The sequence below is a fragment of the Arvicanthis niloticus genome, chromosome 9 (genome assembly GCF_011762505.2).
Source record: "Arvicanthis niloticus isolate mArvNil1 chromosome 9, mArvNil1.pat.X, whole genome shotgun sequence".
Taxonomy (NCBI): domain Eukaryota; kingdom Metazoa; phylum Chordata; class Mammalia; order Rodentia; family Muridae; genus Arvicanthis; species Arvicanthis niloticus.
Window position 1 is genome coordinate 63,128,755 of NC_047666.1, and position 22,636 is coordinate 63,151,390.

The 22,636-nt window shown below is 44.4% G+C and overlaps 1 protein-coding gene and 1 long non-coding RNA gene across 5 annotated transcripts in view; one reads left to right on the plus strand and one right to left on the minus strand.

Annotated features, from left to right (window-relative positions):
• The first annotated feature begins 87 nt into the window (after positions 1-87).
• Ano2 (anoctamin 2) overlaps positions 88-22,636 on the plus strand; it is a 338,029-nt gene continuing 315,480 nt past the window's right edge. The window contains exons 1-2 of one of the 4 annotated variants that reach the window (XM_076940592.1): positions 88-241; positions 21,499-21,683. In XM_076940592.1, coding sequence (XP_076796707.1) covers positions 220-241; positions 21,499-21,683 — 207 coding nt within the window. In that variant the 5' untranslated portion in view covers positions 88-219. Of the gene's footprint in view, positions 242-21,498; positions 21,684-22,099; positions 22,331-22,636 lie in introns of those variants that run through there. The other 3 variants (XM_034512071.2, XM_076940594.1, XM_076940593.1) reach the window with 3 other exon arrangements.
• Positions 20,551-22,152, minus strand: LOC143443533 (uncharacterized). The gene is made up of 2 exons (XR_013112615.1): positions 21,887-22,152; positions 20,551-21,142 (listed from the first exon to the last, which is right to left on the minus strand). It is a non-coding gene; the product is annotated as an uncharacterized LOC143443533 (long non-coding RNA).

The following is a 22,636-nucleotide window of genomic DNA, read 5'->3' on the forward strand; positions in this document are numbered from 1 at the left end:
GTGGGATCTTTTCTGGAAGTTGTGTCTCAGCGCAGGAGGAGCACAGGGGACTGCCCAGGGAGAGGGATGGATTGGAGGAGGTGGCAACCGCTGATGAGGGGCGGGCACGTCCAGACGGAGCTGAGCTGCGATGGAATTAACTCCCTGGCAGCCGCATAAGCCTGTCCAGAGAGCGGCCAAGGGCCACGAGTTGGGGCTTGGCGTCTGGGGACCAGCACCATGGCCGCCCCTGGGCTGCGAGGTAAGTTTCCCCTGCCCAGGACCCTGGTTCTCAGCATCCCATTAGTTGAAGGAAGATGTGGAGGAGAAGGGGTTCTAACACCTGCTCTTTGGGATGAGTGACTTCAGGTGAACCTCTTTCCCCTGCGGTAGGGGAGGTGAGGATGCCCGAGTAATTCTCTAAAGTCTCATTTTTATTTACATATTTTATCAAGGAGGGGACAAGTGCCAGAGGGCTGTTGTCACTTCTCAGTGGCTGGTCACCAGTTCTACTTTGCTTCTCCTTGCTACAGTCTGAGGGTAGGTGAGCCAGGAGCCAGGTTGCTCTGACAGTGTGCTGAGGACACAGATCCCAAAGTGGCCTCTGGGTTTTCAAAAGCCCCTTTCCTCTCTCACAGTCCTCAGGAAGGGCTCTGACACATACCTGTGCCGGCAAGCACAGGTATGACATTCCCACAGGTGTTTCTTAGAAGAAAGGCAGACTGAGGTGGGGTTTGGGGGCCAAGGAGGTTATTTTACTGTGCCTTGAACATCAGAGTGAGCAGACCGATGTATTGGAAGCTTGTGGGAGTTGCTGGGTATCTTGTTGCTGGAGGTGGAATGGGAGGTACCCATGGCTTTGGGGTGACCAAGGCGAAGGGATTTGAAGGCAAGCGTTAGTCATAGTCCTGTGAACAGATATTTCCAGGGATTATATGGGCCCTGGCCAAGGAGGGAGGTCCTACTGAGCGTCCTCAGATCTTAGCCCACAGGCAAGTGCCAGGTGGTAAGAGAATCTTAGACAGGGTGTGTATGTGTGTGTGTAGGAGTGTGTATATGTATGTAGGTATGTATATGAGTGTGTATATGTGTGTATGAGTGTGTAATGAGTGTGTATATGTGTGTGTATGTACATGTTTGTGTACATGTGTGTGTATGTACATGTGTGTATGTACATGTGTGTATGAGTATGTGTGTGAATATGAGGTGTATATGTGTGTTGAGTATGTGTGTGAATATGAGTGTGTGTATAAGTATGTATATGTGTGTATGTATGAGTGTGTGAATGTCTGTGTATATATGTATGTGTGTATATATAACTGTGTGTATGTATTGTGGATATGTGTGTATGAGTGTGTGTATGTATGTGAATGTGTGTGTATGTACATGTGTGTGTGTGAATTAGAGTGGTAAAAGCTGCTTTTTAAGATGACAGTGACACTCTTTGATCTCTTCACTTGTCTGAATTTTGTGACCTGACACCAGTCTCTTTCAAGGAACCTCGAGGTCACCCTGCACCAGCTGCTAGACATCCAGGGCCCATGTGGTTTTGTTACTGTTTTGCCATACACTGCCATGCTGGTCTCTGAAGCCCCAGGAAGGTCTTGTTCTGCAGCCTCTTCTGTCCTCTGTGTCTTAGCACCATAGTGGTAGCGGATTGAAGAGATTGCACAAGAGTTAGGGGAAGGTTCCAGACACCAATCCAGGTCCAGCTCTAGTTTCCATGTTCTTTCTCTTAGTCTCCCATTGTGGGGTAAGATCAGAAGGAAGGTGGCATTCAGGCCCCAAGTGGAACGTATCTACTTTTATTTTCTGAGGATCTGATTTTTTTTAAATCTATCTATTCAATGGTTCCTTTCTGCTGGATGAGAGAAGCCTCTTATCCCACCTGCACATGGATTTCTAGAGCACATGGAAACCATGCATTTGACAGCTACAGATGGGACACCGATACAGAAGAGCATCAGTCTCTGCCATTCATTACTTGTGATCAGGTGGTTAAGAAGGACCGCTCTAAGGACGTAGCATGGGGAGACTTAGAGAATGGGTTAGCAAAGAAATATAGGTCCCATGGCATGAAAGTGAAGGGGTTGTTCAAGGACCATGGGGCAGCCAGTGGCTGGAACAATGTGATCAGGAGGTCAGGGTTAGGGTTAGGGTCAGGACCAGGACCAGGGTCAGGGTTGGGGTCAGGGTTAGGGTTGAGGTAAGTGGTAAGAATGAGTCTGACTATGTGCCTTATAGCTGAGACCAGATGTTCTTGCATCCAAAGGAAAATTAAGCTATTCTTTATCAAGCATTCCAAAATACCTGAAACTAGTGGATTGACACAGTAGCTCTGGGGGTCAATACTCTGATATTCAGAGTAGCTAAGGACCATGCCTGTGATCATGCGCTCACCAACCTCTGTCATTGAAGGATGAAGCCAGAGTTTAAACTTAGATCTGATCTTGGACCGCATATCTCCCCCACCAACTCACCTTATTGCTTTTGTTCTATTTAAAAGAAGTCATTAGCAGGGAGTGCGGGTGTCTGTAATTGAGAATGGGAGATACGGACGAAGCTGGGGCTGTTACAGGAGGTGTTCGTTTTGTAAGGGGGTTAGTTAAATGCTGTGGTCATATTGCAGGGCAGGCTGCTCCCTGGCACTGCTTCCAACCTAGAGTCAGCATGGGTAGTTTATTTAAGGGGCTTAAGGCCAGGCAGGCTAGGGCTATATACTTAGCTAGACTAAGAATAGCTACTGTCATTGAGAAAAATATATGAACTTTCTGACAGGTCAGAAAAGGAAGTAAGTCACATGGCTCTCGCTGTCTATAAAAGGAGACCAGCTCACCAGCATTAAACTTTAAAATGAATGTTATGAGCTGGGTCTGATGGTATATGCCTGTCATCCCAGCACTCAGGAGGCTGAAGCAAGAGAACTATGAATTTAAGGCTGGTGTAGAGAGTATAGCAAGCATCTGTCTCCAAACAATTCATATTCATGCATATATAAGATGTTGCCCAGCATAAAGAGCTATAGTTTTAGTAATACATTGTATTTTATTTTTCAATGCTGGCAACAAACCCAGGGCCCTGAACCTGCTAAGCTCCATGGCTGAGCCAAATCCCTAACGCCCATTAGTAGGTTTTAGAGAGTATTATTTATTCCTGGATAGTTATTGAGTGGCTTCTGATAATTTAAAGTAGAAGATGTTTCTGTTTTATTCTTATCGTGCCAGTCTGCTTTGTTAAATTTACATTTTATTTTATTCATGTGTATGAGTGCTTTGCCTACATCTATATCTGTGTACCACGTGCACACGTGGTGCCCGTGGAGGCTAGAGTGTCATCAGATCCCCCTGAACTGAAGTTACAGATGGTTATGAGCCGCCATGTGGTTGCTGGGGATTAAACTTGGGTCCCCGGGAACCTCAGCTAGTGCTCTTAACTGCTGAGCTATTTCTCCAGGCTGTTACATGTTCATAATGGCTGATTGTAAGCCATGAGGTTTATATGATTCATGGACTAAGTGGTCAAATCTCTAAGTGGAAAGGAAGCACATAGTATATAGGAAACTCCATTCAATATTCCACGTAGACCAGTGGCTCTCAATTTCTTATAGGATACTTTCCTCAGGAACTTCTTATTTGCTTTTTTTTTTTTCTTTTAGCCCTTGTTTGAGATAATGTCTTAGCATTAAAACTTGCTGTGTAGTCCAGGCCAGCATCAGGTGTGCACTGTCTTACCTCAGTCCCGTTAGTGCTGAGATTACAAGCACACACTGTTAGAACCAGCAGAGATTGTTCTCATTCAAGGTTTCCATCCGTTGGATTGACCGCTCCTCTCAGCTTCAGGACCATCCTTAGTCCCTCATGGGGTGCCATTGTGCCAGTGACAGATTCTCTTAACTGTGTTTTGCTGAAACACATCTACCTTTCACTGTTTTGAAGGCTACTTCATTTGGTTGTACAGTAAGAATTATATTTTCATTGTTAACATCCTAGGAGTCCCTTGACTGATTGCCAGCATTTGGATGAGAAGGTAGCCTTAGTTCCTACTTTAGGTTTAATTCACATGAGGGCTCTTTCAGCCCGGAGATTTCTATAAGTGTTGGTTTCTACTTTTTCAGTAGTTCAGCATGCTGCAGAACTGTTGTTTGAATCATCATCAGGTTGACAAAATATAGTAACTTTGAGATCTTAGAATCTCAGCAAACTTACCAAAAAATGTACAAAGAAAACTACAGCCCCATGCTGTAATTCCGATGCCATAAAACCTACCTATCCAATGGGCTTGTTTTAATATATTCACAGAGTTGCATAATTTGCACCAAAATCTAATTTAGAACATTTCATTATAAAAAAAACCCCTTCATACTCCATAACAATCAGACAACTTTCCCTCCCTGCTTCTGATCCCTGGAAAGCAGTAATTTAACTTTATCCTATAGATTTGTGTTTCCTGCATATACCCCATAAGTGGAACTTTATGCTCTGTGTCATTTAGTGTCCAGAGTCTTTCACTAAGGTCTTTTAAGATTCAGTTACCTCCTGGCATAGATCAGTGCTCTCTGTTCCTTTCTCTGGGTCCACAGTATCCCATTGTAAGCATATAATACATTTTGTTAATCCATTTGTCAGCTGATGGATATCTGGGTTTCTACTTTTTGACTACTATAAATGATGCTTTTTTAAGCCCTCAGGAACAAAGTTAGTTTTTCTTCCTCTAGAGTATGTATTTGGGAGAAGAATCATCAGATCACATGACAATCCCACTTAACCTTTTTTTTTTTTTTCAAGGAATCTCAAGTATTTTCCAAAATGGTTGTGCTATTGTGTATTCTTGCTATCAGGTTATGGTAGTTCCAATTTCTGAACAAACTCAGAAATACCTGTCATTGTTCATACTTGGTAGAAGAGTCATTTTTACAGGTCGTGTGCTACGTGGTTTTACAAGAGTCCATGAACAAGAGAAGCATGTCACTACATATGAGGGAAAAGCTACCATACCTGGCAAACCCAAGGACTACAAAAGCAGTGTGTACCTCAGACAATGTTTCTTCTACCATCATGGCTTCCGTTTGGCTCCTTAACTTCTAGAATATACCTTAGAGACTTGGGTTCTACACACACACACACACACACACACACACACACACACACACACACACACACACAAACCTCTCCTTGTTAGATGACCCAAAATATAGATAATTTGTGTCCAAATGACTTGATGTACTTGCCGTATGAACTGGATGCCAGGCCAGCTGCCATCCAAAAGAGGAAATCAAGCACCTTCCTCTACACTGGCAGCAGAGATGTATGACATTCCATGTGGATTCTTAAGAAGCCACAGAATTTGTTGAAACAGCTGCTATTTCACACTTCACTATTTGTATTAGTCAGTTTCCTGTTACTATAACAAAAGAACAGAGAGGATCAGTTTATAAAGAAAGAAAGTTGATTTTAGTTCACAGTTCGGGGGTTCTGTTTATGATCAGTTGGCTGAATTGCTTTGGGCCTGTGGTGAGGCAACCCATTGCAGGTGGTGCTCATGGGAGAATGAGGGCAATTACCTCATGGCTGGGAAGCAAAAAGGGAAGAGGAAGAGGTGGGGTCCTATACTCCCCTTCAAGGGTACACCTCCAGTGTCTTAAGGACATCTTCCTAGGCTCCACTTATAAAAGGTTCTATATCTCCAAGTAGTGTCACCCTGAGAACAAGCCGTTGACACATCATCTTTGGAGGGGCATTCTTGATCCAGAAATATGACATAATTCATGGACTACTTAATAAGTATTTTCTATATACCCTACTTCATTCTGAGTGCTGAAATATGAAGCTCTCATGGTTTACCTGGAAAGACAAATGTGTAAATCTGTAACTTGAATACAGTACAATAAGTGTGACTATGCCAGGGCCAACTTGCCCTTCCTTGGAACTCCCTATTGTAAGAATGCCTGCTGCTTATCTGAGTCCGGGTTCTCTTCTTCCTGAACATGGGCGTAGTCTGTATTTCCCAGTCTCCCCCTTGAAGCTTGATGTGGCCACAAGACTGAGCTCTAGGCATCAGAATATGCAGGGTGATGCTCCACTACCCCCGAGTCTGGCCCTTATCCATGTTCCTGGCCAGCATTTGGCTTCAGCAGCTCTTTGTCACATGGAAATCGGAGTGGAAGCCGGCAAAGCCTCCATCATCTAGGGTCCTAGAAAACTACCTGGAAAAAAACTACCTACCACCATGTTACCAACCCTGGGCCATTACTTTTACAAGAAAGTGAACATTATTATATTTTCTACATTGTTTCATTTTTAGTGTGTTTGGGTCATATCAACTAGCTGAGCAGACTTTTTTATAGATAGTATCAACTATACCAGTGCGGATAGTAATAAAATAATTCTACTTATTAACATAGCAACTCAACTGTACTATCCATGCCCAATGCCTGTATTTAAGTCTTGCTCAATAATGCCATCTCGAAATTCTCTTAGCCTGAGAAGTTTAACAATCCACTACAGTTTTACATATAGATAGCCTCTCAAAGATGGGCTGGATATTGTGCATCTGGCACATAGTAGGCACATAATGAGGGGGTGGATAAAAAGCTGAAAAATTGAAAAAATCGTGAGCTCAGTGGAGAAAGTGCCTGATGTATAAGCTTGATCCCCAGAAGTTAAGATCCCCAGAATTTACTTAAAACTACTGGATGCAGTAGTGCAAGTGTTTGTGATCCAAGTGTCAGGATGAGAATATGAAAAGAGAATCCTTGGAAACTTGCAGCCTGGTTGGCTTGGTGTGTGCAGCCCTAAACAATAGTGGAGATTGTCTTAGTTAGGGTTTTACTGCTGTGAACAGACACCATGACCAAGGCAACTTTTATAAGGACAACATTTATTTGGGGCTGGCTTAAGGTTCAGAGGTTCAGTCCATCATCATCAAGGTGGGAGCATGGCAGAGTTCAGGCAGGCATGGTGCAGGAGGAGCTGAGAGTTCTACATCTTCATCTGAAGGCTGCTAGAAGGAGACTGGCTTCCAGGCAGCTAGGATGAGAGTCTTAAAGCCCATGGCCCCAGTGTCACACCTACTTCAACAAGGCCACACCTTCAAATAGTGCCACTCCTTGGCCAAGCATATTCAAATCACGGCAGAGACCACGTCCCAAACAAGGTGGAAAGTAAGATGGACATTCAGGGATGTCCTCTGACCTCCACACTGCTCCATGGCAGGTATGTTCCCACTCTGTCCCTCCATCTCTTCCTTTCCTCCTCTCTCTCTCTCTCTCTCTCTCTCTCTCTCTCTCTCTCTCTCTCTGTCTCTCTCATTTCCATTGTTGCCTTTTTCCTCTCACACACAAAGAATGATTTTATATGTCATTAAGAAGGGAAAAGATAACCCACAAAGGGGATCAATATTTGTAAATCATAGATCAGATAAGGAACTTGTTTCCAAACTATGTAAACATTTCTTAAAGCCACACAACAAACGACAGCATTCCAGTTTTTAAGTGAGTGTATAATCTGAATTTCTCTAAAGAAGGTACACAAGTGACCAACATTTCACGAAGAGATAGCCAGTATCATCCGTCACTAGTGAAATACAAATCCATCCTGAATTTTCATGTCCAGGCCTTGATCTCTAGTTCTGAATATTCATCTTCACTAGGTTAATGGAAGTTGTGTTGTGGTATGCTGAAGAGAAAGATGTGGTCAGAGACGGGAGATGTTTGTGAATGGTAGAGGGGCAGGAGGGACATTGAGGGAACTCACCGAAGAGATGAGCCAATTAGAGTGGAGAGAGAGAGAGAGAGAGAGAGAGAGAGAGAGAGAGAGAGAGAGAGAGAGAGAATGGCAGGGTGGGGGAAGTTATGTTTTGCTCATTGTTCATGATGCATCCTATTATTTAATGTTGCAAAACAGGTTTAACTAATAGAACAGTTTTTGCCAATTGTGTTGCAAATAGGCTGTTTCAAAAGAGGCTTAATTAATCAGCAAATAGAACAGTTTTGACCAATTGTATTATAGATAGGTTGTTTCAAAACAGGCTTGATTAATGAGCTATGAGAACAGTTTTGGCCAATTATGTTGTAGACAGGCTATTTCCTCATGGTAGACCAAGGAGGGCACGGACACTTTAATTTGATCAGTCACGCTCCAAACCACAGTGTATAATGGGCTAGCAACAAGGAAGCTTCATTTGGGTCACCTGTTATGGAGTTTTCCATTGAGGACATAGCAGTCACATGTCCTTCCTGGGCTATCGGAAGGGTTAAATGAGTTGATCCGAGGATAAACTACATAGAAAGTGCCTGGCCCTGCCAGCAAGAGCAGGTTTGGGATGGGCTTGGCTAATGAGGTATTGCTGTAGTTTGGATCTTCTCTGTCCCTCAAAAGCCCGTATGTTGAAGGCTTGATCCTCTCAGTTCATCACCCTATCTGCATATGGGGGTAACTTCAGAAGTAGTAGAAGTGGGAGGGAGAGGTTAATGGGACTTGGGCAGGCATTTAGAACCATGTGATTGAATTATCAGAACTACAGTGCCCCCACTTTTATGGCTTCCTGGCTGCTATGAGGTAAACACTTCTTCACCAATGCTTGCACCATGATGGGCTTGTCTTGCTCCAGGCCTCAAAGCAGCAGAGACAACCTACCGTGGACCAAAACCTCCAAAATCATGATCCAGAAAAAAAAAATCTTCCTCTCTCTCAGCTATCTGTTCTAGCAGATGCCTGGATATTTGACTAACACAGGGGTGTTTATATCTGATACAAGCATTAGGGAAGAGATTATGTAGTTGCTTGGTGAGTCTCAAGACAATGGAAATTTTATAGTAACATTGTGACCTATGAAACAAATGGTGCATCCATTCATGAAGGTCATTTGTAACAAGCAGTAAGGCCTTGAGGATCGCTTTGTCTATCCATCCCCCCATCCCCCATCCATTCTTTCACACACACCCCATTTATCCTTAATATAGTCACTATGTCTTTAGAAGGTAATTTTAATCATGTTGCTCCTCTGCTTAAAATCTTATTACACTGGTATAAATTATGACCTTGAATATGAGCAGTGGGATCTGGCAAAAGTTAGAGAAAGAGATGTTCAGAATCAAAGGTGAGACAAATGACCAAACAAGAGAAAAAGCAGGTCCTCGGTGGGAGCTGCAGGAATTTCATTCTGAACATACACGTGCACACACACACACACACACACACACACACACACACACACACACACACGAGAGAGAGAGAGAGAGAGAGAGAGAGAGAGAGAGAGAGAGAGAGAGAGAGCAAGCATACATGCTCACACAGTTGAGGAGGAGAAAGTAGAGAGTATAAATTACGATAAAAGACCTTCCAGGACATGTTAAAAATGTTTATTTCAATCTCAAAAGGACTTTCCTGTGCTCCATACCCTACATAGATGGCTACTGACAGGACTGTGTGTGGGACAGAAGCAAGAGAAGGCAGCAGCCCTTAGTCCCAGGAGCCCAGTGATATGAAAGAGCCAAGTGAGAGGCTGACAGCTCAGGACCGAAGGACTGCCTTCCTCTTGGACTTTCTTCTCCCGCCTGGACCACTGCAGATGCCGATTCGTCTTCTCCAGATAACGTTCACACTCACCATCCCAGGATTTAGGAAGCTAAGGCAGGAGATCTTTGAGTTAAGACAGCCTTGCTACACAGTGAGACAGTTCTTAGAAAAAAACTTTCTGGGGTCTTTCCTGACACCTCCAGGTAGAGTGGAGAGCTTTGGCCATCCTTCGTCAGTCAGCTTCCTTCCCTGTGAAAACCTAGTGCTTGTTGGAAAAGACTGTGTTCTGTTCAGCCTTATAATTTGAATGAATGGTAAGCTAAGTGGCTCTGAAGTGAATAAACAGAGATATAGGTTTGTGCAGAGCAGCTCTGGCCTTCCAGGGGACAACCAGGAATGTTTGCAACATGGCGGATGGTGTGTGCCATACGGGATGGGGAAGAGTGAGGTAGGAAGCAGATGAAGCAGTTCTGGCAGGTAGGTGTGGGAAGACTGTGAAAAGTGTGGCATGAACATTTTAGGAAGCTCAGTTTTCATGCTTATAAGAGTAGAAAGCCAGCAGATGGGAATGACTTTGTCCAGTTGCGTCACAAGGGCAGCCGGGAGTCTGATGTGAGCCTAGACAGAGAGCTCCTGTGTCAGTTCCCTCTCCCGTAGGTGTGACTTTGTACCTGGCAGGAAGCAGCTCAATGGAGGATAGACTTACTTTTGCTCACCATTTGAGGGGCTGCAATTCATCGTGGTGGAAGTGCATTGTGGTGGGTGACTCCAGTGATTGGAGACTCTGTGGCAGTTGGAGTGTAGAGTTCTTCTTTGCTATGTGGCACCACTAGGAAGGAGGGAGAAATGGAGGGGAGAAAAGACAGAGGGATAGAGGGAGGAAGAGAGAGAGGGATGAAGGGAGGGAGAGATATGAGAGAGGAGAAAGAGAAAGAAGGAGGAGGAAGAGGAAGATGGGAGAGGAGGAGGGGTGACAAAAGGAGGGAGAGGGAGAGAACACTTAGGCTAGAAGTGAGGCTGGGTTGTAACTTTTAATGTCGACACCCCCCATACCCCCGCCCAAGTGACTCATTTTCTGCAATGAAGCCAAAAGCCCCAACTCTTATTTATTTATTTAGATTTCCAAAATATCTTCAAGAAATTACAAGATATTTTAGGATAAAGGATATGTGGACATTTTAAATCATAAAGTGTTTCAATATACATATTTATATCCAAACATATATATCTATTGATCTACAAAAAAACTATAAGCCAATACAGGCTGCTCATGATTTGTGATGGTTCGAGAATCCTTTGCACGTTTTATGACATGTCGCACTCCACTCGACCAGCAAGGAAGACGCGAACAACCGGATCCTTCTCAACAGCCTTTATTGTAGAAGCGCTTCATCATTTAGCAGGGAACCCCGAGCACTCAGAGCAAGCTACTTATATGCTCAGCCCTAGTGGGGGGGGGGAATGCGCGTGGAGGTGTGCGATTGGTCGGAATTGCAGTGCTTCATTAACATATCCCACTCGGGAGGGGTTGGCGCCAAAACTGAGTTGGCCCAAGTGTGATCCCATTCGCAGTGCACTTGTTTACCAGTAGATCATACCGGAAGCTGGCGCCATCTTGACCAGCCGAGTCAGGTCGGCAGCCTACAATGACGGGAAAATGTAACTAACATTCACTAGAAACCGTTCAAACATTTCACATTTTAACTTAGTCTGGGGCAGCAATGCCTGGCTGTTACTGTCTTGGTGTGGGAAACAGGAGGAGCTGTGAAGCACCAGGTGAAGCATTTGGTTCACTGCAGTGGACCCAAGGTTAAGATCTGGTATTTGGCTTCCATGTGTATGTGGGCTTTCTATTGTTTTTGTTGTTATTGAAAACAAGCCTTAGTCTGTGGTGATCTGATAGGATGAATGGGATTATTTCAATCTTTTTGTATCTGTTGGGCCCCATTTTGTGATTGATTATATGGTCAGTTTTGGAGAGGGTACCATGAGGTGCTGAGAAGAAGGTATATTCTTTTGTTTTAGGATGAAATGTTCTGTAGATATCTGTTAAATTAATTTGGTTCATAACTTCTGTTAGTTCCACCGTGTCTCTGTTTAGTTTCTTTTTCTATTATTTGTCCATTGCTGAGAGTGGGGTGTTGAAATCCCCCACTATTATTGTGTGCAGTGCAGTGTGTGTTTTAAGCTTTAGTAAAGTTTCTTTTATGTATGTGGGTGCCCTTGCATTTGGAGCATAGATGTTTAGAATTGAGAGTTCATCTTGGTAGATTTTTCCTTTGATGAGTATGAAGTGTCCTTCCTTATCTTTTTTGATTACTTTTGGTTGAAAGTGGATTTTATTTGCCATTAGAAAAGCTATTCCAGCTTGTTTCTTGGGACCATTTGCTTGGAAATTTGTTTTCTAGCTTTTTACTCTGAGGAAGTGTCTGTCTTTGTCATGGAGGTGCGTTTCCTGTATGCAGCAAACTGCTGGATGCTGTTTACTTATCCGGTCTGCTAGTCTATGTCATATTATTGAGTCCATTGATGTTAAGAGATATTAAGGACTAGTGATTGTTGCTTCCTGCTATTTTTGTTGTTAGAGGTGGAATTATGTTTGTGTGGCTATCTTCTTTAAGGTTTGTTGAAAGATTACTTTCTTGCTTTTTCTAGGGTGTAGTTTCCCTCCTTCTGTTGGAGTTTTCTGTCTATTATCCTTTGTAGGGCTAGATTTGTTGAAAGGTATTGTGTAAACTTGGTTTTGTCATGGAATATCTTGGTTTCTCCATCTATGGTAATTGAGAGTTTTGCTGGGTATAGTAGCCTGGGCTGGCATTTGTGTTCTTTTAGGGTCTGTATGACATCACCTCAGGATCTTGTAGCCTTCATCATCTCTGTTGAGAAGTCTGGTGTAATTCTGACAAGTCTGCCTTTATATGTTACTTGACATTTTTCCCTTACTGCTTTTTAATAGTCTTTCTTTGTTTTGTGCATTTGGTGTTTTGACTATTATGTGATGGGAGGAATTTCTTTTCTGGTTCAGTCTGTATGGAGTTCTGTAGGCTTCTTGTATGTTTATGGGCAACTCTTTCTTTATGTTAGGGATGTTTTCTTCTATAATTCTTTGAAGATATTTACTGGCCCCTTAAGTTGGGAATATTCACTCTCTTCTATACCTATTATCCTTAGGTTTTGTCTTCTCATTTTGTCCTGGATTTCCTGGATGTTTTGGGTTAGGAGCTTTTTGCATTTTGCATTTTATTTGACTGTTGTGTCAATGTATTTTGGTATCTTTCTATTTTATCCTCTGTACCTGAGTTTCTCTCTTCTATCTCTTGTATTCTGTTGGTGATGCTTGCATCTATGACTCCTGATTTCTTTCCTAGGCTTTCTGTCTCCAGGGTTGTTTATGTTCTGGGTTGTTTTGTTCAATTCCTTCACCTGTTTGGCTGTGTTTTCCTGTATTTCTTTAAGGGAGTTATTTATGTCCTTATTAAAGTCCTCTATCATCATCATGATATGTGACTTTAAATTAGAGTCTTGCTTTTCTGGTGTGTTGGGGTGTCCAGAGCTCACTGTCTTTGGAGTACTGGGTTCTGATGATACCAAGTAGCCTTGGTTTCTGTTGCTTATGTTCTTGCCCTTGCCTCTCACCATCTGGATATCTCTGGTGTTAGCTGGTCTTGCTGTCTCTGACCGTGGCTTGTCCCTCCTGAAAGCCTGTGTGTCAGCACTCCTGGGAGACCAGTTCTCTCCAGAAGGAATTTGGGTATGAAGAGCTGTGGCACAGGGTCGGCTCTGGGGTGCAGACAGAAACCAGAAGGATCCTTTCCCCGGCTGTTCCTTGGTTCCTGTGTCCTGATGACTCTGAGCTGATCTCTCTTGGAGCAGGAATTTGAGCAGAAGTGGTGGCCTTACCTGTGCTCTCAGGTGTAACAACATTCCTTGGAGACCAGCTCTCTCCTGGCAGTATTTGGGTATGGAGTGCTGTGGCACAGAATCAGCTCCAGGCTCTGTGGTCAAGCTCCAACTCTTAAAGGTTCCAATCTTTCCAAATAATGTCACCACTTGAAAACCAAGTGTTCAAACGCCAGCTGGGGCATTTTCAATTAAAATCACAACAGGGAGGGAAGTAAGACCAGTGGCAGGGGAGTGAGTTTATGCACAAGGTTATCTCCTATGCTAGTACTACATAAAGATGCTAGCTATGGCAATGGGATGTTCATTTGTGTTTGAGCCAATGATGAAAGGCAAGTAGAGCTCAGGAGGCAGATTTGCAAAAGGCTTTTCTTGTGTGGCAGGACCATAGTTAGGTTAGTGTGGCTGCTTTCAGAGGTGGTGGGAGGTACTGTTCATCAGGACCTGCAGCACAAGATGAGATCAGCGAGACAGTTGGGTCCCACTGTAAACTGATGCCTTAAGTTCACTCAGGACTGCTCAGTGGAAGTGGTGGTTCTCCACATGGACGTCTATTCACTCCTGGATAGAGCTGCTCCTACGCTTATGATGGGAACCCATCCCTGCAAACCCATCTTGAAAATACTGTATGTTGAAATGTATTTAATACATCTAGCACAGCCTACTTTATTTCCCCCCTTTATTGGACATAGATTTTTTTCATGTAATATATCCTGGTTATAGTTTCCCCTCTCTCTACTCCTCCCAATTCCTCCTCTCTCCTTTCCCATTCAGATCCCCTCCCCTTTTGTCTCTCATTAGAAAGCAAATAGGCTTCTATAGGATGATAATGAAATATAACAAAAATATAATAATGTAAAATAAAAATGACCACTTAAGAGTTGGACAAGACAAACAAACAGAAGGAAAAGAGCCTTAGAGAAGAAACAAGAATCAGAGACCCACTGGTTCACACAGTCAGGAATCTCATAAAAACACTAGTCTGGAAGCCACAATACACATAGGCAGAGGTCCTGGTTCATATCTTTGCATGTTGCCTCAGTCACTGTGAGTTTATATGAATTCTGCTCATGTTGATTTAGAGGGCATTGTTCCTTGATCTTCATCCCCTCTGCTTCTTACACTCTTTCTGCCTCCTCTTCCATGGGCTTCTCTGAGCCCTGAGGGATTTGATAGAGACATCTCATTTAGGGCTGAGTGTTTCAGGGTCTCTCATTCTGCATAATGTCTGCATGTGGGTCTCTCTCTCTGTATTTGTCCCCATCTGCTGCAGGAGAAAGATTCTCTGATGATGACTGAACAAGGCAGTGATATATGCATTTTGCAGAATGTCATTAGGATTCATTTTATTACTACATTTTTTTCTTTAGAACAGTCGTATTTGATTTGATCCTGGGTCTCTGGTTTCTGATCACCCAAACGTGTTAGGTATGGGTTCCGTCTCTTGGAGTGGGCCTTATCAAATCAAATATTGATTGGTTACTCCCACAAGCTTTGTGCCATGATTGCCCTAGCACATCTTGTAAGTGGGACACCATTGTACATCAAAGGGTTTGTAGTTGGCTTGGTGTTCATGTTTTTATTTTGGTAGCATGAAGCGTACTTTCTTGTACCAAAGGGGCTAGGACGTAAGGTGTGAAGGCGGTATGTCAGTACCAGTTCAACTCCATGTACAATGAATTGTGTAGGTGTTGTCTTCAGCCGTGGGACCTTGCTGTCAGTTTGGGGAGAGCAACCTATAACCTTGACAATAACCTGGGTTGTTTGAGGATTCCAGTAGGACCACTTTGGCCATGTAGGGTGAGGCCTTTCAAATGTAGAAGTGCCCATGTCTCTCTGAGGCTTGGGGCCATTGCTATCTGGATCCCTGTTCTTAGCCTTTGAGAGTCAGGATGCTCTGTCTCACTCTGATGTTCTAGGTTTGACTGTTATTACCGGAAGCAGTCCTTAAGATGTGGTGATGGAGGCTGTCTTTTCCCCTTTTGAGACAAAATCTCATCATCTAGCTCAGGCTTGCCTGGAACTTACTGTGCTCTCTAGGCTGGCCTTGGATTCATGGCAATCTTACTGCCTCAGCCTACAGCGCTGGTGTTGCAACATCTGGCTGAGTGTGCCTTTAAAAAAACATCTGGGTTCTGTGTGCTTCACTCATCAGTAGTGATAGGACAGTGATGGTGCCAAGGGGAAGATTTGGAGGAAAAGCCCTGTTGCCTGGGAGCCCAGAACCCTTGGGAGGGAAGCCTGGTCCTGCAGCCTCTCAGGGATGCTCCAGAGCCTTGTGATGATTCATGTTGTCCTCTATCCTGCACCCGCTCTGGTCTCTTCCTCTTGCTTATTGCCATGGGTCCTACTTGAGTTTTTCTTGAATTCCTGTCCATTGCTGCTGTTTGAATGCCCATTCTACCCTTAATTCCTACCATGCTCTTCATCTCCTTCCCCTCCGACATGATTTGAAGGATTCAGATAAAACCCCTGCTCCCCTCCATCAGTATCCCCGTTAGAGACTGTGCCTTCAGACCAAGACCTTTACCCAACACACCTACTAATGTTTTCAAAATGCTTTTTACTTCTGCTCCATGGGAATGTCGTCTAGTGCTGTTTAGTGTAAGTGAACATATTCATCAAGGCAACCAAGGATTAAATGAATGGATGGGTGTGGGAAATCCCTGGTGATGAATGGGGAATAGTGGACTAGAATCAGGCATATCAAAATTGAGAAGGGTGGGCTGAGGAAGGACCTCAGGCTCTGACACCTGGCTCTGCCTGTATGGTCATCTAGACACAGGTCTTTCCTGTTCTGAATTTCCTAGTTTATTTTCTCTTCAACTTTCTCATTCTATCTAAGAAGCACCCTGTTGACACTGGCTGCTGGCTGGGCATGGAAAATGTGGGTTGGGTAGTTTAGGTCTAGGAAATCCTCACCTATTAGCACCAGATGTTGGGAAGGTGGAGAAAGATTATGTAGAGTGGCTGGAGCCAGAGAAGCCCATACCCTTTTGAATTTGGAGCTGGGTAGACAGGGGAAAGTTTGGGATGTCATTGGAATTTAGATGGAGGCTACAGTGTCTGTAGATTGTTTTCAGTAGTGTCTTAGTTAGGGTTCTACTGCTGTGAACAGACACCACAACCAAGGCAACTCTTATAAGGACAACATTTAATTGGGGCTGGCTTACAGGTTCAGAGGTTCAGTCCATTATCATCAAGGTGGGAGCACAGCAGCATCCAGGCAGGCATAGTGCTGGAGGAGCTGAGAGTTCTACATCTTCATCTGAAGGTTGCTAGTAGAATACTCACTTCCAGGCAGCTAGGCTGAGGGTTTTAAAGCCCACACCCACATTGACACACCTACTCCAACAAGACCACATCTATTCCAACAGGGCTACACCTTCTAATAGTGTCACTCTCTGGGCCAAGCATATACAAACCATCACAAATAGCATGTTGTTTATAAAACTATTGATTGCACCAAACCAGGAACTTGGGAGGACTTTCCAGCTTCTAGTGCCTTCTTCTATTTCTTTCTTCAGTGTTTTATGGTTTCTGTTTTAGAGTATTTTCCCTCTTTTACCTTTATGGTTAGATTTATCCCTAAGTAACATTATTTCTGAAGCTGGGGTGAGTAAGATTGGTTTTTTTTTTTTTAAATCATTTTTCTCTAGGTTCATTATTAGTCTTTAAAAATCTATTGATCTTTGTATATTGTTTTTATATCTTGATGTTTTTCTGGAATTCAAAGAAATTGGGTGTAAATTTTTTTAAATGAACACTTTAGTGGTCATATCATTTAGGGTTATATCATCTGCAAATAGGGATTGTTTGTGTTCTTCCTTATTTTTTCTTTCTCTTTATTGTTTTGGCTAATAATTCAAATATTGTATTGAACAAGATTGTAGACATAAGGTCCTGGTCCTGATTTTAGAGGAAGTAATTTCATCTTTCCCCCATTCAGAGTACTGTTGGCTGTCAGCCTGCTGGAGATAGCCCTTGCTGTGTGGGAGATATGATCTATCTACAGTTAGTGTCTTCAGGACTTTTATGATGATGAGGTGATTTCTCAAGGTTTTTTTTTTTTTTTCTGTGACTCTTAAAATAATCATGTGATTTTTGTTCTTGCTTCTACTTATACATTTATTGATTTCTGTACGTTGATCTGTCTTTGTCTTGGGGTATGATTGTATTATATTCATTGATCTGTGCATGTTGAACTGCCTTGGCCATGATGTATGGTTTTTAAAGTATGTTGTCAAATTCTGCTTGTGCGGATTTCACTGAGGAGTTTTGCATTTATATGAATCAAAGAAATGGGTCTATAGTCTTGTGCTTCAGTTGTCTCCTTGCCTGACTTGGATTGGGGGGCGATGCAGGCTTCATAAAAGGCGCTTGGAAACATTTCTCCCCTTGTCATATGGAAGAGTTTGAAGTGTGTTTAACATGTATACATAGTTTGAAGTATTTACAGAACCTAGTGCTGACCCCCACTCTCGTTCTCCTCAACTGCAGTGACAGCTTGCTAGCAACTGTCACTGCTGACACCTTGCTCCTCATTGCTCTTGTGAGTGCACCAGTTCAGTGACTCTGTCATAGCCAGAAGACCTTGTTTCACCCCAGTCCTCCCAACTGTTGACAACGTAAAATATGTATGTGAAGTATGAAGTATATGTGTGTTCTTTGCAGGCCTGATGAAATCTAGCAAGGGACCGTCCTGGAACGCTTGTTATTGGGACACTTTTATAGCTACCGTGGTGTCATCACTTGTTATGGATCTTTTTAGACTTTAAGAAATACCCTCTTGGGAATAAGTTATCTGCAGAGTGGTCAGACATAAATAGGACATTTATACCATACTCCCTTGTCAAGGCTCAGCAACCATCATGGAAGAGGGGCTGGAAAGATTGTAAAAGCCAGAGGTTGGGAGAACTGGGGTGATACAGGGTCTTCTGGCTATGATAGGGTCACTGTCTTCATATGCTTACAGCAAGGGTGACAGCAGTGGCAGTTGTTAGTAAGATGTCACTGCAGTCAAGGTTGAGAGGGTTGGTAATCGATTGTGTAGAGGCAAAAACCACAACCAGTCTGGCAGATGTTTCAGGAGTAAAAATTATAGGATTGGTGTCAAATGGGATATGGGGTATGAGGGCAGATTAAACTCCAGATATTTCTAGATTTCTGTCTGTGGTTTGAGTATACAGGGTATCACGAGCATGGATAGATCAGTAACCCTGTAAAAGAATCTTGCTGGGAGAAGGTCAGCAGTCTGATTTGGGGATTGTTGACTTTGAGTGACTCTCATTCACCTAAGTGTAGGTGTAATGCAGGTAAGGTAATGTACACAACTGTGCCTGGGGGACTATGGGTAGCAGGTAAACTTTGGAAGTCAGTGATAGATGGTAATGTCATTCTCAGAAGTGGAAGAAGCTAAGTGTGGTGAGGCCCCAGGCCTTACACTTGGGAACATCTGTCTAGTTGATGCAGAGCTGAGTAAACTATGTCCTCCACCCTCATGGTGCCTATAAGCACCAATGACCAGGGATCTATTTGATGTTTAAGATGTTTAAGTCTTTTGCCAAGAGCCAAGAGACCGAAAGGTGAAGAGAGACAATTTCTAAATGAATGGCCTAACCCATTCCACAGGCTGGGTGTTGTAGCCTTGACCTCTTTCTCACTGATCCATTCTCACCTCCAAGCATCGTAGGGAGTCTCTGGAAGTGTGTTGACCTTTCCTGATGGCCAGGTTTCACTCACCCCTCCCCAGCCTTCAGTTCATGGCACAAACCAGGGCTGTCTCTCCCAGATCTATGCTATTATTGCCTAGACTGCCTTTCTAGAATTGGGGAAATTGAACCAAATATTTCATCCTATCAATAGGGGCTGGGAGACTGTCACAAAAACAGAGCCTCCAGGTAGTTGTGATGTATTTGGCATGGATTCAGGGGTTGCAAGCCAAGATGGCTGGTGGGTGATCTGGATGCCCCCGGGACTTTGTAGGAGATGATACACAGTAGTTTGACTGAAGCTCTCGATTGCCTCTCAGCTATAATTTGAATGTATTGGAAGAACTGCCAGGGACGGGGGTCCTAGATGACCATCATCTTTACCACCTCAAAGTTTGCATCTAGACTGTCCTGGGGCTTTAAGACCAGGCCTTCTAATACTTTCTCTGAGATATCATCTTTCTTGTCTAATGGTTTCCCTGGGCCAGTTAAGGTAGAGGTATGCAGGAAGGCATAAAGAAAGGAAAAATAGGTCAAGATGGCAGAAAAGGATGGAGGCTCCTCCTTAGTGTCCTGAGCTGGGAGACCACTGTTGTGTTGCCAGGATGGATGCTCTGTGTCTGTGGAGGAGTTTCATTGTTTACCCTGACTTTCAGAAGTTACTCACTCCAGATTTGGGTTCTAATTTGATTTTTAAAGATTTTTGGTCTCCCACAGGTGAGACCAGAGCCTTCACACACAAGGATATGTCACGGATGTTTGCCTTGGTTAGTTACTTTTCTTGTTGCTGTGACAAAGGACACGAGGAGAAGCATTTTAAAGAAGCAAAGGGTTATTCTGGCTTACAGCTTGAAGGGATGTCTTGGCAAAGGCATGGTAGCAGGAATGGCAGGCTGGCTGGTCAGGCGGCATCCATAGTTAGAAAGCAGGGAATGATGAACCGGAAGTGAAGCTGGGCTACAAAACCTCAGGACTTGCTTCTAATGACTCTCTTCTCCCAGCAAGGCTCCACCCCCAAAGGTTCCATGACCTTCCTACATAGAGCCACCAGCTTCAGACCAAGGGTTTAAAGGTCCAAGCCTGTGGGGACATTTCCTATCCAAATTACCACAACCCTGCTGGACACCACCAAGTTTTCCTGCAACATCTTAAAGAGGCCACCTTCTCAAGTTCACCGAACACATGTCCTAGACCCCTGGGAACAATCCAGCAGATTGCTGGGTGCCTAAGGGCTAGTAATTGATCTATGGTGATTCAAGTTTTCTTTTTTCCAAGTGGGGGGAACTATGCTCTACCACTCAACTACCCTCGTTTTTGAAAGCATTTCAAGAGATCTTTCAGAACTGCCATTCATTCATCCATGGGGAGGGGACTTAGGACCAATGTGAGTCTACAAGGTGTTGTTTCTGCTCATTCGGTGTTTAAAATGAAAATGAGAACAATAATTATAATCCACACCTTTTATTGTGAACTCAGAGGCTAATCACTATTTGGGGTGTTTTGCATATACTCTTCAGTTCCCATTTCTACATCTGTTCTTCGAGTTTGAGGTTCTCCTCAGTTTATAGCAGAAGAAACAAGCCCCAAGTGGCCACAGCGCTAACAAGTGACAGAACAGAGGTTTAAGCATAGGCATGCTGACTGGAGTCTCTTAAAGAAGAGACCAGAGAGTAGAGTGTATCTGACCAGCTGTGAGACTTTGGTGACTCAGGGCCCCTGACTGGCAATGGCCAGAAGAGAACTTGACCTGAACAGTGGGCCTATGAGTTCTCAAGTGCGCTGGAGGACATTCCCTACTTAGAGGGTGCTGCTGCCCTCTGTGGGTCCACTGCTGCCCCAGTGGGTCCACTGTTGATCTGTTCTTGCTCTTTCCTTGCTGGTGTCCAAGGTGCCTATTGGCCTTGATGCACCAAGGAGGCCCTAAAGTCCTGTTTTCCTGGTAAGTGCTCCAGCTGATGCTGGGAAGTGCTCCAGCCCATGCTGCCATCCCTCTCTTCTTGTTCCTCATTGCAGACTCACTGGCCAGATATCATGGTCCTAAGGAAAAAGCAAGGAGAGAACAGCAGTGGATCAGTGGTGGAGACCTTGCCTAGTAGGCACCATGCACTGGCTTTGGGCCCCACTGTTGCATGTTGAGCACACACGTGTGAGATTATGACAGCTCTGGTCTGTGTGTGTGTGTGTCTGTGTGTGTGTGGTAGGGGAGTTACCACTAGCTTTTTTTCTCCATTGGCCATAATGAATGTGGCCAAATAAGGCTGTAAAGAAACAAACCCGAGAGCAGGTCATTTCTGTGGAGCCAGGAGAGCTCTACTGTAACTGGTTTAGATTCTGTGTTGTGAGATTCCTATCATCTGAACTTGTGTCGCCTCTCTTGTCTTCCTTCCTCACAGACATCCCTCTGCTCCCTGGATCTCCACGTCGGCTGAGTTCACGGACAGTGGCCAGAGGAAGCCAGGTCCCCAAACACAGACAGCAGTACCTCAAAGTGCCAGGTCCTCGGGTCCCAGGTCAGAGGGACAATTCTAGCCTACACCTTAGCCAGGTCTCCAGGAGAGAGTGTTCCCAAGACCGTTCTGTGAGTACTGATGGATGCCCCATGGGAGCCTCCCACCCTGCCGCCCTGTTGTCTGTGGCTGATGTGTGCTTATGTGAAAAGCCCTGAGATTTTGGTAGAATGCTTTTATCTCCCCTGTCTCGCACATATTCCAGCAGCCCTAGCAATCCTCTTCAGAGAAGGGTCTGGAAATGAGAAGGTGAGGAGAGGCAGATGATTCTTACCTGTTGGGCGTCAGACTCCCGGGCTCAGTTCCCACAGGCCTGAGAAACCTGCCTCCTCAGCTCTGGTGGCTGTGAGCCTCTCTCCTGTGCCTAGCATTTCATCTGGTTGCCCCGGTGACCTCTCAGGTGGCTGCTGAGGCAGCTGGGTATCAAACCAGTAATAAACAAGAGAACACCCTGAGGGATGGAGGCAGGTCCCTGCCCTGCTCCGCCTTGCTCTCTCTTTCCTCTTCTCTCTACCTCTCCAGTCCAGAGTGGAAGAGAGAGGAAGCAGTCACTTTCCTTGCTTCTGTCACTGGCAGGGTCCTTGCTAGTGGCTGGAGAGGAGGAAGAAGAGGAGGAGGAGATGGATTTGTGAGGGGGCAGGAAGTCCAGTGAATTCCCGTGGGTGGGAGAGGAGCCTAGGCATTGGCTTTTGTTGGGATGGATCCAGAACACCTGCCAGTAAGTATGCCGGCTGATTCTGGAGCGTGTCTGCAGGCTCACGTGCAGCTCTGCCAGGAGCAGCACATGTGTGGGTGTGCCATGGTGCATGTGGAGGGTTGCGCATTAGTTTGCCTTTGTGTGTCTGTGCATATGGACGCCTTCACATGTGTGCAGAAGTGCTGAACCAGGGAGGCGTGAGTGGAGGGGACTGCTTGCAGGTGCAGATGCATGTTCTGGTGAGCAGGAGTGGGCTTCAGTGTTTGGGGATTGGCAATGGTGTGTGCTACTGTGCGTGCAGTCTGTCTGTCTATCTGCCTGCCTGCC